The sequence below is a fragment of the Tachypleus tridentatus genome, chromosome 6 (assembly GCF_004210375.1).
Source record: "Tachypleus tridentatus isolate NWPU-2018 chromosome 6, ASM421037v1, whole genome shotgun sequence".
Classification (NCBI taxonomy): Eukaryota; Metazoa; Arthropoda; class Merostomata; order Xiphosura; family Limulidae; genus Tachypleus; species Tachypleus tridentatus.
Genome location: NC_134830.1, coordinates 57,536,370 through 57,550,942, shown reverse-complemented (window position 1 = coordinate 57,550,942; position 14,573 = coordinate 57,536,370). Strand labels below are relative to the sequence as shown.

The following is a 14,573-nucleotide window of genomic DNA, read 5'->3' as shown; positions in this document are numbered from 1 at the left end:
ATATAAAACTGTCAACCATGTTTTTTAAGTAGGTGCTGAGAAGGTTTTTTTTCTGCTTTACCCTTTGAACCTAGTTTCTTCATTTTCTCTCTAGTCTGACTTTCACCTCCAGTGGTGTCAGCTGTTAATTCTATATGTGGAGAGTTGAAATTTGTTGGTGAAAAACTATCTCATTGATGGATGTATAGCACTTGTCCAGCCACTGCTGTCTCCTCAGACATCTTTTAGGCAACCTCCTGCTTTGTTGGTGTCTGCTTGGTCACTGTAAAGTTGGAATACTTCAATCAAAAGGGGCAAGTTGTTCGATGATGGTCGTTATTCTGTAAGGTCCTAGCAATTAATTTTGTTTGTAAGCGCTGTTCGTATCATTCTATGTTGCTAAGGCTTGTTAGGAGCAATGGGGATACATGAGAATATTGACTCTGTCCACAACTGCTCTAGAAGTTTTCCAATTTGTAAAAAATCAGAAAACATTTACTAGCAAATTATTTTAAGGTTAGGCTTTACAACAGCTTTCATCTTTTACAAAAAGAAGTTATTAATAAACATCTATTGAAACTACTAAATGGAAAAATTCATCGAAATTATATATTCTGAGGATGTTGAAAGAAACACTTCTAACATTTGCGAGCTTTTATGAACTCGATAGTCTAATTAAAAACTAAGGTTATTTATATTCTAGAAAAGTATAATTGTTTATATTCCGAATCAAACACACAGAAACAAATACATTTATACAAACTGCTGGAAAATGAAACTAACTGGTTTTATTCTGGTCAGTTCTATCGGGTTCTCAAAGGTCAAGGAGACACATGGGACAATCGCGCCCGTGCTCGTGGAGTAACGGCTTCCTTCTCGCTCAACGGAGTGGGCTTGGTACACGATGAGACAACGGATCTGTTTCAAGAAAATGAAGAGCTCAAGGTATTGTTATGGGTTTAGGTCGTTTACATGTTGTATTGTAAAACTTATAAATATACTTCCATTATGTAAATTTTCAACTTTTTGTCAAGATAATTAAGTATTAAACTTGTTTAACAAAGTATAATTAATAACAGATTACGGGGTTGATAAAATATAAGACATCCTCTTTAATTTGAGAAAATTCGATATATTTCCAAATTTTTTCTACTTTAATAATGTAAATAGGTGAGAAAAGATGGGTTAATATCTCAACTTTGTAATCAGTTTTGACTAAGATGATTTCCACGAGAAAACAAGAGATTAAAAAAGAAACTATGTTATTATAAATATCATTTATAATTTTTTTTTAAAAAAAAGGCCTTGGCGGATATTTATTTTATAAGGATAAATAAAACAATCTACCGTAAGATAAGGTAAAATGTCCCCCATTTAACTTATAAAAAATGAAGTTAAAATAAATGTTACATTTAACAACCGCATTTAAATGTCCCTAATGTGGATCTCGGAAAATCCGTAATCCATGTGAAATTTGCACATTATATAAGACAAATAATGCAAAAACGTACTAGTATGTAACAATGGCATACACTGCAGCTGAAGTCTATAGTGGAAACAATGCCATTGGTGTGGTATAAGACGGTCCCCGCGAGTGCGAAAGGGGATGCTGCATAGTTTGGTTTGTTTTGAATTTCGCGCAAAGGTACTCGAGGGCTATCTGCGCTAGCCGTCCCTAATTTAGCAGTGTAAGACTAGAGAGAAGGTAGCGAGTCATCACAACCCACCGCCAACGCTTGGGCTACTCTTTTACTAACAAATAGTGGGATTGATCGTCACATTATATCGCCTTCACAGCTGAAATGGCGAACGTGTTTGGTGTGACGTGGATTCGAACTCGCGACCTCGAATTACGAGTCGAATGCCTTAACCACCTGGCCATGCTGGTCCGACGCTGCTTATGTTTAAATATTCATCGGCAGGCAATTGCGTGTTATAAATTTTTAACCACCTTGAACTGTGTTCTACGGCATATTCAGCTGTCTGAAATTAAAAAGTGAAATTCCCTGAGATATCTAATGCTTAACTTAGATAAAAATTGTTCAAAAAAGAAACAAAAAGCCGCGCCTGTTCACCAGTGTGTTCATACGCAATATTATATCTGTCTGTTTTGTATATAGTAAAGACACATCGAGGTAGTTGCTGTGTCCATTGAGGGAAGTCGAACCTCTGATTTTATCGTTGTAAATCCGAAAATTTACGACTGTTCTACCGGAGGCCGCAAAATTATGTTAACTACAATTTAATATAATCAACTCTAATGACAGTACATCATAACTGGAGAACCGTTTTACCTACTTTTCTGTTAAAACATTAAACGTTTCCCTATTTATTTGTTCAGTTTTTATATGCCCATGGAATGGACACAGCATCTATAAACTTTCAGTGTAACCATATCCCTGACAACTATAATTTGTACAAGAATTAAAACCACAACCACAAGTTTATGAAATGTAATTCTTACTTTGGTGTATGGCCAGGTTGTTAAGGCACGCGAGTCGCAATTCGAGGGTTGCGAGTTCGAATTCCAAACATACTCGCCCTTTCAGCCGTGGGGGCGTTATAACTGACGGTCAATTCCACTATTCGTTTGATAAAATAGTAGCCCAAGAGTTGACGGTGGGTGGTGATGACTAGCTGCCTTCCCTCTAGTTTTACACTGCTAAATTAGGGATGGCTAGCGCTGATAGTCCTGATGTAGCTTTGCGCGAAATTCAAAACAAACCAAACTTTGGTCTACATATAAGTGTATAAAGTGTCAAAGTAGAAATTTAATTTGTTAAATTTGTGATTGTAGTTTCAATTCTTCTGTCATTACTTTTTTAAATCAGGATCCGTATTTATCTTCCTTCTCTTATGTTTATGATTCTGTGCTATCTTACGTTGTTTAAACATTCATGGTAGTTTTTACATATATCTGAATAAAGAAATGCAACTTAAAAGGTTTAATGTTTGTAACTATAAATTATCCTTCCTGAAATGTAATAAATGCCAAAATCATCAGCTAATAATCAAAAGACAGTTTTTACAAATAACCATAATTAGTTTTTGAAAGAATATTTATCAAATAACGCTTTTATTAATTAATAATTTAGTATTTTAATTGTTGTCGAAAATACTGAGAGTAATTCATTGTTGAACCAGTGCATGCTAGTCATTACAAGTTTTTGTTTTATGACGTTTCGTTCTTCGAGTTAGACTTGTATGTTAAATACTGGGCTAATTTTTACGTCCTATTTAAGTAATTAGCTTATTTTAATGGGAAGTAATGACAATCTAGTAGAAAGTACTCAAAGTATTTTTTAATATCGTGTTACTATATTGTTACAACATTCTCATTGTTAATTCTTGTTCGATAATAAGTCGAAACTCTCTGTTAAAGGAGGAGGTCCAGAAACTGGCAGCACAGTTAGAGTTCATGCGGATAGCTCATGTAGAAATGAACAATCGTCACTTGAAATCAAAGTACGGCAGTTTTTTCAAACAATCCAACACAACCCAGAGTCCAGTGATCAAGTCCATCTACATGAAATTTGACAGCACGGACTCTCCTGGGTCCAGAATTTGTCCAGCTGCTGAGCTTATCAGTGAACGAGTATGAAATGTTCTACACTCGAAAGTCCAAGAATTTCTTAATTAAAATATCTGGATGAACTGACAGCATCAGTCAGGTGTTTCATGTCTTCCTAGTAGCCTGTGTTTACAGTTTTTGTCAGAGAAGACTTTGTAATCACATGTGGCGGAAAGTAAGTTTGTAATGTAAGCTACATTATATATTATATGTAAAAAACGGCTGGTATGAGTAGAGAAAGCACTATGTAGGGGAGCGAATAACGTGGAGTAATTCTTATTTCGGTGTTCGCTCCTCTACATAGAGCTTTCTCTATCCATACCAGCCGTTTTTTACATATATAATTCTCTACAAGTGGGTTTTCTCGTCATCACGGATTAATGTAAGCTGCTTACTGTAATGTGTTTCCTCCGGATTATCCTCTTTGTTTTGAAGGCTGAGACGTAATGCATGGAAGATTACCTGTCATCCGGTACTAAACGACAACAGGATACGTTTTTGTAGATGGACATTTTTAGTAAAGGCATTCATACATTTTTTTCTGGACTCCCAGGTTAAGATATTTATTTATAATTGTAAATAACCGAAAAAAAAACATTTGTCAGCTACAAAACAGATTTAGAAAAAGCTTTAACTCACTTTATGCGTCCGTAAATCCATAACTATTCAACCTATATTGTGGGGTACAATTAAGTTATCATATCCAGTGATCGTGAATTATTTGTTGCTGTTTTGTTATAATTTTCATGTGAAAATTATTATGTTCGATTACCTTTTCCTAATCTTTACAAAATATTGGTTTTTAGGATCAAGCATTAGACAGTATGGCTAGTTAGTTTAAATCGTTATAAGAAAACAAAAAAGGGAAAAAAAAAAAAAAAAAGAGAAAATCTCCTTTCTCTATATCTCTGCAGAATAATCATACTAAGATAGTTAATCATTATTGTAAATACTCCAGGTTTTTAGAACTTGTCTGATCAGTGTACTGATGACCTTAATTTATAAACCTTACTCAGCTTGAGTTAAATTTCAGTTTCTTTGTCAAAAACACTATTAATTTTTATCTGCCAAAACAAAAGAAAAGAAAGATAAAAAGTAGTGATGCTCTAAGGAAAGAACATTCTATTTGTTACTGTCCACACTGCAAAGAACACCAGTTTACTTGAACCATGAGAGGAAACAGAATCCTCTACTAACATAAATTTGTGTTTATCTTTAACCAACTCATTTTAAACAAAATCTGCTACGATTGTGAATAATCGCTCGTTTTTTCTAGCTCTGAATGACAGAGTGGTCCAGTGCCAGCTAATGTCTGAGCGTTTTTTTTAAAAAAACCTATAATTTTTTAGTTTTTTTATTTAATCTATCATACTGATTATATTCCAGAACAATCTGTAGTTTGTTGTGACGAGAAAAACATATATTTGTTTAAACTGAATAATTAATTAGGTTTTCGTGATTTTATGAGTAGTATTTTAAAACTACAGAACGGGTACATGTTCTTAATCAGCTAATTATAAATTTAAAGAAATTCTAATGTAAAGAGTCTCATTTTAGTTTTAAACACGAAACTATTTTGTCTTTTTTATGTGTAAGGTGTTCTGGTGAAATGCATACGAGTATACACTTAAATGGTAATTTATTACATCCATTTAAAAAAAACTATAACAATGACTTAGACACGTCTCCAACTGATAAATGCGAATGTGTGATATCAAATTTGTTTTTTTTTGTTGTTTTTTTTAATTTAGGGGCGGGGATATATTTTTTAGATCATCGACCATATTGAATTATTTGCCCACTTTGCAATGTTACCAGTTAGATATTTGGGGCTTTAGGCCTATCAACTGTTAACGAGACTCGTCACCATTGTTGAGGACGCGCGCAGCATTTGAGTGGTCGTTGCGCGTCGCGTTGGGTAGAAGTAGTGTTGGGTTCAATATCAACTAATCTGTTCATCGCGGAGTACAGTTTATGCTTTTTATATTGTTTAGAGCGGTAATTTGTATCGAGAGTTTGTTTTAGGAGAGCATTTGTTTTTCGGACTATCAGAGAAAAACACGTGAGAACAGCTCCTCCCTGTGTGGTTGAAGAATGTTCTCTAACGGGCGATGCATACATGAATAAGAAATAAACTTTCCACCACTTTTATTGTTATATCAAACTTTACGCCAGGTATGTGTTAACGTTTATATGAAACTTTAAATAGGTGTTCTTCCATGTAAGGTGTTTTCTGTACCTTTAATCAAGTCTTATACTTTAAAAGCATAAAATAAAAATTAAGACGTGTTCATAAATTATAACGTTTCTTCTTGAAAGCACAAAATGCCTATATTTAATAAACTTATATCTTATAATTAACGACCCCAAGCGGCACGTCTGTGAACCTACACCCCTAGAAACCATAGGGTGCAAAGCTCAGATAGTCCATTGTCTGACTCTGTGATTGATTCAGAACACACACACGCCTCATTAATTACACTTAAATTATTTGCTTTATAAATACTCAGTATTAGGGTGAAGTCTCCCTTGGCACTAAGACTGTAGTAGTAGATGATCGTCAATCTAAAATTTAATTAAAACTTCATCAACTTCGCCCCATTTTAATTAATAAAACTAAATAACTACAATATTTATGTAATTTAATTAATGTTAGCTAGAAAGAGGAATAAATTTTGTGGCTATATTTATAGCCAAGAAAATATCTGTAAATTATTTATGTGGCTCGTTGTATATCAAAGTCGGTGGAACAAGTTAAGTTGTTCTTGTATTTTGAAGCTGAATAAAGAATAGTCCGGAGTTGTTATGTTTTATTATGGTTTTAAAAACAACAACAAACAATATTAAAAACAAGAATTAAACATTAAAAACACAATGATGGCCGTGTCAAATATACCCTGCTATCCAAATATTGTAGTAATGGCTTGTATTGTTGGGCGGGTTATTTAATATTATTAGATAAAAATGATGAAACAATACAAGAACCAGTCGACTACATGCTAAAAAATCATAGGCTACAAGTTCTTCAGTTTCACTTTAACAGTTTCATATAACTTGGTGTGGGCCTAATTTCCCAAATAACGATAAACATTCCCTTGCTACTTTTCTTGTATACACGACAATTTTCGTATATCCAGTATTTGTTTTTTAAATATAAACTAAAATACACAGCACTATCACACTTACGAATTCTGTAATCAATTCAATTACAGTAACAAACCCACTAATCAATCGACTATATAATTATGTCTTGCCTAATACGAGTTTTATATCGCTAAATTCGTTTCGCTAACATTCAAGTAATTAAGCCACACACTCATCAGGTGATGTTAAAATTCCATCTAGACAAACAATAATACAAATATTTAAATTAACAATACATATTCTCCAAGAGAATAGAGGGAAGGCAGCTAATCATCACTACCCACCGTAAAATCTTGGGCTACTCTTTTACCAACGAATAGTGGAATTGACCATCACATTATAACGCCCTCACGGTTAAAAGGGCGAACATGTTTGATGTGATGGGGATTCGAACCCGCGATCCTCAGATTAAGAGTCGAGTGCCTTAACAACCTGGTCATGCTGGACCTTTTGAATTCTAAAGCCCCTTGAACAATCCTATTACTTAAAGGAAACGTTGCTATAATAAACTTCCTTAATTAAAACTAAAAGCAATTAACTAAAAGCAATCTTCAAAATTAACATCATTGATTTTCGTAAACAAAACTAACTGAATCGCCAACTGAATATATAATAGAAAATTTTATTGATAAAATTATCTTCCTTATTCACTTACTGTCCCTATACTGTCCAGTCGCTACAGCCGTTTGTTTTTCTTTTTGGGTGATTTTATTTCTGTGTTATATGATACGAAGACACGATGACATCTTATTTTTTATCAGTTCTTGTCTTGTCACTGAAAGCGTTTTCTTCAGACAGATGGTCGACGGAATATACTAATAGTTCGATCCTAAAACTCTTATTTGTTTATTTGAAACTTGAATTGATTCAAATTCATTGCCAACTGGAGAGCTTTCGTTAAAGAGGTAAATATATTTGTTTTTAGCCTAATTCACATAACGTTATTCATTATGGCATCCACCACGTGGTCACGTCCAATTAAATTAATAATTACATGTAGAACATCTAAATAAGATAACGAATCATCATCATCAGCTAAGGTCTCGTCTTTCCTTCTCATGCGATAATTCAAAAACTTTTGATAAAGTGGTCATTAATGTGTAATAGTTGTTACGGCTCTCAGAAGGTTCCTTAATGCCGTTGAAACTAGTCCTCTTGGGCCCGGCATGGCCAAACGCGTAAGGCGCGCGACTCGTAATCCGAGGGTCGTGGGTTCGCGCCCGCGTCGCGCTAAACATTCTCGCCCTCCCAGCCGTGGGGGCGTTATAATGTGACGGTCAATCCCACTTTTCGTTGGTAAAAGAGTAGCCCAAGAATTGGCGGTGGGTGGTGATGACTAGCTGCCTTCCCTCTAGTCTTACACTGCTAAATTAGAGACGGCTAGCACAGATAGCCCTCGAGTAGCTTTGTGCGAAATTCCAAAAAAAAAAAAACAAAAAACAAACTGGTCCTCTTACGTATTACTCATTACTTCACTAATTCAACGTGGAATTGATTACAGTTTGTGCCTCATGTATCTCCCATAGTGCTCTTCTGTCGCTCTTAATTGAGGAACGTTCTAGAACTGCCCTTTTTTTTTCAATTTCGGTATGTACATTTTCAATCGTGCCTTCTATCAAACCGATCTGGGTTTATAATTCTTCTGCATATATACCATTTTATTATTTTGTTTTTCTTAAATGTCTCTGGCCATTCTTCTAATCTGATCTATTTTCTTTTCTGAATTTTCTTTCAACTTTCGATAACATCTAATGTTACATGACCTTCAGTTGGAACAAAGCCAGTACCACGTGACTTGTGTGGATGCTCTAAGAAGAAATGTCTTTGCAAGCTAAATACAAGCTAAATAAATGCAGCCAATCAGTAGCACAGCGGTGAGTCCGAAAGCTTATAAAAGCTAATAACCGACTTTCGATACGCGTTGGTGGGCACAGCACAGATAGCTCATTGTGCAACTTAACTACAAGCAAACAAAACAGAGAACCCCTATTTGTTTGCAAACAACTGATGGATGGACAACTAGAATAAAGACCCTTTTAAAGATTAAGATAACTTGCTTTTAAAACACAATATTGTAGATAAACGATTGTACCTTTGCAATTAAAAGATTTAAGCAGTTATATTACTAAGTTACTTTGTGGTGTTCCTATATTATATACGTAAATATTTCACTTAAGAACTGCTTACTTAGTATCACTGTCATTTACTACTTTAATATAAACTTTATTATTTATGTATTACACATGTGATAGAGAAATTTATCAAACTTTTAATTTAATTTAAGAAATAGCAAACTTTTGTATTTTAAATAAATTCTGGTTTAATTTGTATATACGTTGGGTTTACCACATTGATGTGTATAAACAATATTTTATGTAGCCACACTTTTATTTTTGACACGTTCCAATAACGCTTTTGTTTTCACGATTTTGTTATTTTGTATGTGTGTAGACAAACGTCATTAAGGATCATCAAAGGTGAAATAAAGCAAGACAAGAAAAGAATGAAGATATAACCCTGGAAATTGTACATAAAATCGTTTCTAAACTGATTACTTACATTGGAAAAAGTCATATAATCATTATTTTGTTCTCTGTTATCTGACATCTCATCGTTTTTAGCTTGGTTACTTTAGTTACCATCTTCGGTATTTATATTTTCCAAAATTTGACCTAAAATGCCAGAATTTATGGCCCTCGAATATGATCTTTGTGCCAATTCTCATATCTCGGATTTTAATAGATTTTTTGGAACTGTGTTATGATTTCGTTAATTTCCATTAAAATAAAGGGATGGACCAGAAGTATAAATTTAAAATCCTATTTGTTTGTTTGAATTTCGCGAAAAGCTACACAAGGGCTACCTGCGCTAGCTATCTTTAATTTATCAGTATAAGACAAGAAGGAAGGCAGCTAGTTATCACCACCCACCGCCAACTATTAGGCTACTCTTTTACCAAGGAATAGTGAGATTGACCGTCACATTATAACGCCTTCACGGCTGAAAGGACGACCATATTTGGTGTAACGTGGATTCGAAGGCGCTATCCTCAGATTACGAGTCGAGTACCTTAACCACTTGGCCATGCTGGGCCTTGAAGCGTTGTGTCTTCTGGATTGGTAGTGACAGATGTAGTTGCCATATGATACATCTCAGCTACAGCTTCCTTAGATAGCAATAAAAAGCTCCCGAACCGTTTTGAAAGAAATTTCAATCACTTTCTGACTGCAAAATGCATAAGCTTTTGCTTCTGATAAACTTAACGGTTCTTTACGAAACAATGTATGAATATACTTTATGTGCACCGGCTTTTTTACCATTATGTTACCCGTCACATATCATTTCCCATTTACAGAATCAACCGAACCTGACAATCTCGGATGAGCTTATGAGTTATGCGTTGGGCATTCTTAATTCATTTTAAGTTCTCTTAGTGATAACCTGTTTTCACGTGATATCTGCAGAAGTAGAGAGATCAAAACATTTACAAACAATTTCGTAAATGTAAGGTACTAGATGGAGTATTCATCTGTTTGATGGGTGAAATAAAAACTCGTTTGTAACAAATGATAAAAAATAATGTATCTGTTTCATTTTCTCAACATAATAAACATTAAAAATGCAATAGAAGTTCATAACGATATCAATTTTGAAATGAATGGCATACTGTTTTTAAGAAATCTATCAGTATAAAATTAGATAGGGGTCCAACACCACACTCATGCCATCCTGTATCACTGTGTCAGTTTGATGTTGCTTGATCAAGAAACGTGAAACCGTTTATAGAACAGATATATACACCACCGTGTTGATGTTTATTTACATAGAGATTAAATCGGTTAATAAAACTGTGACTATTGAGTGAAAGGACAGAGAGTGGGTATTTTCCTCTGAACAAAGTATATCAAGGTATCTAAGCAGAGTCTACACTGACAGACCTGAGAACAACTGATAGAACTGTAAACCGAAGAGAATGAGCCAAGGTTTATTCATCAGCCAGAAAATTATACAAAAACAGGCTGTGTATGAGACAAAACAGAGAATTCACTTTGATGATCCAGTTCTTTGAGATTTCTAAGGTCGTCGACCCAATGTATATTCAAAACGTGAACCAAGAAATATAAACATTTTGAAAGAGCTCTCTCTCTTCTAGACTTGTCAGGTGAAGAGTGGATAGCTCGATCTATATTAAATACTTCAGAAAACGTGAACAGTTAATGTAGCTACTTCTTTCGAATACCAGTGATATACCATATCTTTACGCTTCTTTACTGGTAATTTACAATTTCTAGATTTACCAAAGCTAATACATATATTGTTTCTTCTTCCATTCTGTAACATTTTGGCTATACAATTAGCAGCTTCATTAAAGAAGTGAAAACAGACAAATGAAATGGATGAATAGCATCACATCAAAAAGAACCATCGGGTTTTGTTACGGATTCAAAACTATCAGTAGATGCTTTTGAGGTGGTTGCTCATATGAAGAATAAGTTCAAACATGTTGAATGTTTCTCTACTGAGCACATTGACATTCACTTGTTTTACGAAACCTAAGCATCAAAGTAGTTCAGTGATAAGTCTGATGGCTAACAACGCTAAAACTCTGGTTTCGATTCTCGGGATGGACACAGCACAAATAGCTCATTATATAGTTTTGATGTATTTTTCATTCATTGATTTGAAAGACCTTGGAGGACATAAAGTTTTATTTATTTGTTTATTTTTTGAATAACAATGTTTTGAGAGTTTATGTATATACTACTTGCAATTTAACTAAAATATTTTGATATACTACTTTGTAATCCCACAAACAATATTTTTATATTGTTTCTTTATGAAAAAACAGCAACATATTTTTAATGAATATTTTTATTGGAAAAATGTCTGCATATTCAATCACACTTACAAACAGACCTGAAATAGCTAACTATAGGATACACAATTTAATTAGCTACTTTGTATATAACGCTTCGCAATTTGAAAGAGCTTTTGTAATTATTTTTCATGTTTCATAATAAATTTAAAAAAAATTGCTGTTGCTGTTAGTAAAACCAAGAAAATGCTTGAAATTAGGAAAAAGACAACAGTGTTTTGAATAAGCCATAACAGTTTTAGAACTTATTTCAGGGTTAGTAATTGGCTTTTTAGAATTTTAAAAAATCATACACGACATTAGGATTTCAAAAAATCTCTGAGAAGAAACGCAGGTATATTTTAATAGTTACGTTTTACATTATGCCACTGTTATTTAGGGTCTAATTTATGTTAGTCAGTTCTAAAATGTCGAAAGAAAATTAAGCTTATTATTACCGAAAATGTACTCTGGATTGGAGTTTAAAATTCCTGCTTTTGTAAATGGTGCCTACTTGAGCTTAGACTGTAAAAAAATATATATATTAAACCTAACACTAACGAAAGACAAATTAGGTCTGCCAGTTATACACAAAACAAATCTTTTAGGCCTGAAAAATTAAATTTTAATGAGTCTCATGAAGTCACTGAGAATGTGTCGATTATACCGCTGGTTCTTTCATACCAAAGTATGACTCTAATATGCATTCAGTAGCTAACGCTATTCGTGATAATTTTATAATTTGTATGAAAACAGTATGGATGGATAGGGAAATTTAATTAAACCTGAAGTATTCTTTAAGTGCAGACGATTCAAGCACTCTACATCAACAATATGTTCATCGTCTTTGTAAGGTAAGTGTAATTATTATCATTTATAAATATCACGCTCACCCTTAAATAAACATTTAAGTTACCCTTTTACAACTAATGTGTAGGCCTAAACCTGCTTAAAATGTTATTTACTTGATCAAAAGGCGACTAGTATCTCAATATTTCATTTTCAAGAGAGGTAAGAAACAAAAAACAAAAAAGAACAACTAGGCCTAAAGTAGATGACAATACGCCTCCATAATACAATATTACGCATCTTGAAATTCAAATATTTTGATATTAAGAAAAATATGTAATTTATTTATGTTTATAATTATATAATTACTAAATATGTTTAACATGTAGTCTCATAAAAGTTTCAGTAACAAAGTCAAAAGTTAAAAGAAGTCAATAAAATATATCCATATACATTTTAAGTAATATAACCGACAGTATATTTACATCTGTAACTGGAACTATTTTGGGGAATACGCATGGGCTCTAAGAGAGGGGATTTGTTTGGTACGAACAATCCATGTTTAAACCTCAGTGAATTTTGTGAATAATGAAAAATCAAATCAAGCATTGCAAAAATGGACGAACGTGAATTATAATTTTACATTTGTAACCCAGTGTTTACTGAATTGTTTCTTCAATTTGGCATAAACTTTACTATGGACCATGTACTATGCTCATGGCTTACGTAAGCCACAGAGCCTACATGTGTTATTGACCGCAGAAATACTTTCCTGAAAAGTTCTGGTATTGGGTATGGAATTAGTATAAAGCGGTACAATAATTTAAAGCTGAGCTCTTTTCCTTAAATATTTACTTATTATTCTAACAACAAAGTTTTGTCAACACTAAATTACGAAAGAACCTGTTTGAGGTAGGTATTTATTAGACATGGTCATTAAAATAGAAAGCAACGCTCAGCAGCTTTATAGGCGGAACGATAGGGTTCTCTTATTTGTTGCTTTGATACAGTGTAAAATGTTTACCTGTAGTATGTTTTTACGTATCATAATTTGTCTTGCACGAGCTTCCGATGTATTAAGTTACGTATTACAATTTCAATTAACTGGAAATCTGAATTTAGAAGTTAATTGAATATCGATATGCAACAGATTTATGATATTTGCTAACAAGATTGATACACACAGTTTTTTTTCTTAACATAAATATATCTTAATATACAAACAACAATACAATTTGTAATAACGGTTATTACAAATATTTGTTTATACAGAAGAGTATTACAAACTTAAAGCTATACTGAATCTTTTGTCTGGTCTAGAACTAGATATTTTATCGACGATTCAGGTCCACGACGAACAAGTTAATTCTGAGTTGATATTCTTACATCTCACTAAAGCTAGCAAGCTGTCTTTTCTTGGCTGGTCTCACACCGCTTACAAGCTGAATTTTTTACCGACGAAAATGTTTAATGTCCTCGTAGAAATGCTATTGCCCAAAGTTAATTTTGTTTGAAATCTAGAAACGTTTTTGGTTAAATTCTTCTGCTTTTGATTAATAAGCGTTAATCATAATTATACCTTCCGAGACGTATAGTATATTGGTGACCAAACAATATTCTATCACCGTCTCTTTGCGCGTCGATTTATAAGCTTTAAGACGAAGTTATAGAAAGTTCAGTTGGCAACAATATTGACATTCACTAGTATTTTACACAAATTGTACATTGTTGATTCTTACACAAGGGAATGTTCTATAAATTTAGAGAACAGGTGGGACTTTTACAGTTATATATTCTTGCATTTTTCAGAACCGGTTTTGTAGTTTTCAATCAATCTTCAGTTCTTCTTATTTTCACCTTTAAAACAGTACAATTTAAATATAAAACTACCTCATTTAAAATATTTCGCTTGTAAATATACTCTTCAAAACAAGAAACGCAAAAGGGATATTTTTGTTATTTTAAAGATAAATATATGTAATAACGTTACAAGCTCAGAGTGTGTGATGTTACACGTCTCAAGGCGCTGATTGTCAGACCAAAATGACAATAAAAGTTGTGCACTTTGAAAACGGAGGAAAACATCGGATTTTTGCCAAAACGCATGCGTGTCCAATAAATTTGTTTGAGAGATCTGCATGTTCTGCAAGTGCAACATGTGCAAAATCCCTATAAAAGTGACGGGTTCTCGATTTCCATAGCTCAGTGTTAAGCCACCGACACGCAATACAGTTA

At 33.4% G+C, this 14,573-nt stretch overlaps 1 protein-coding gene across 2 annotated transcripts in view; it reads left to right on the top strand.

Annotated features, from left to right (window-relative positions):
* The window catches only part of LOC143252593 (putative G-protein coupled receptor CG31760), a 67,755-nt gene extending 61,413 nt beyond the window's left edge, over positions 1 to 6,342 (top strand). For both annotated transcript variants that reach the window (XM_076504957.1, XM_076504956.1), the window contains 2 exons: positions 781 to 924; positions 3,362 to 6,342. In XM_076504957.1, the coding sequence (XP_076361072.1) occupies positions 781 to 924; positions 3,362 to 3,580 (363 nt within the window). In that variant the 3' untranslated portion in view covers positions 3,581 to 6,342. The remainder of the gene's footprint in view (positions 1 to 780; positions 925 to 3,361) is intronic.
* Positions 6,343 to 14,573: the final 8,231 nt, after the last annotated feature.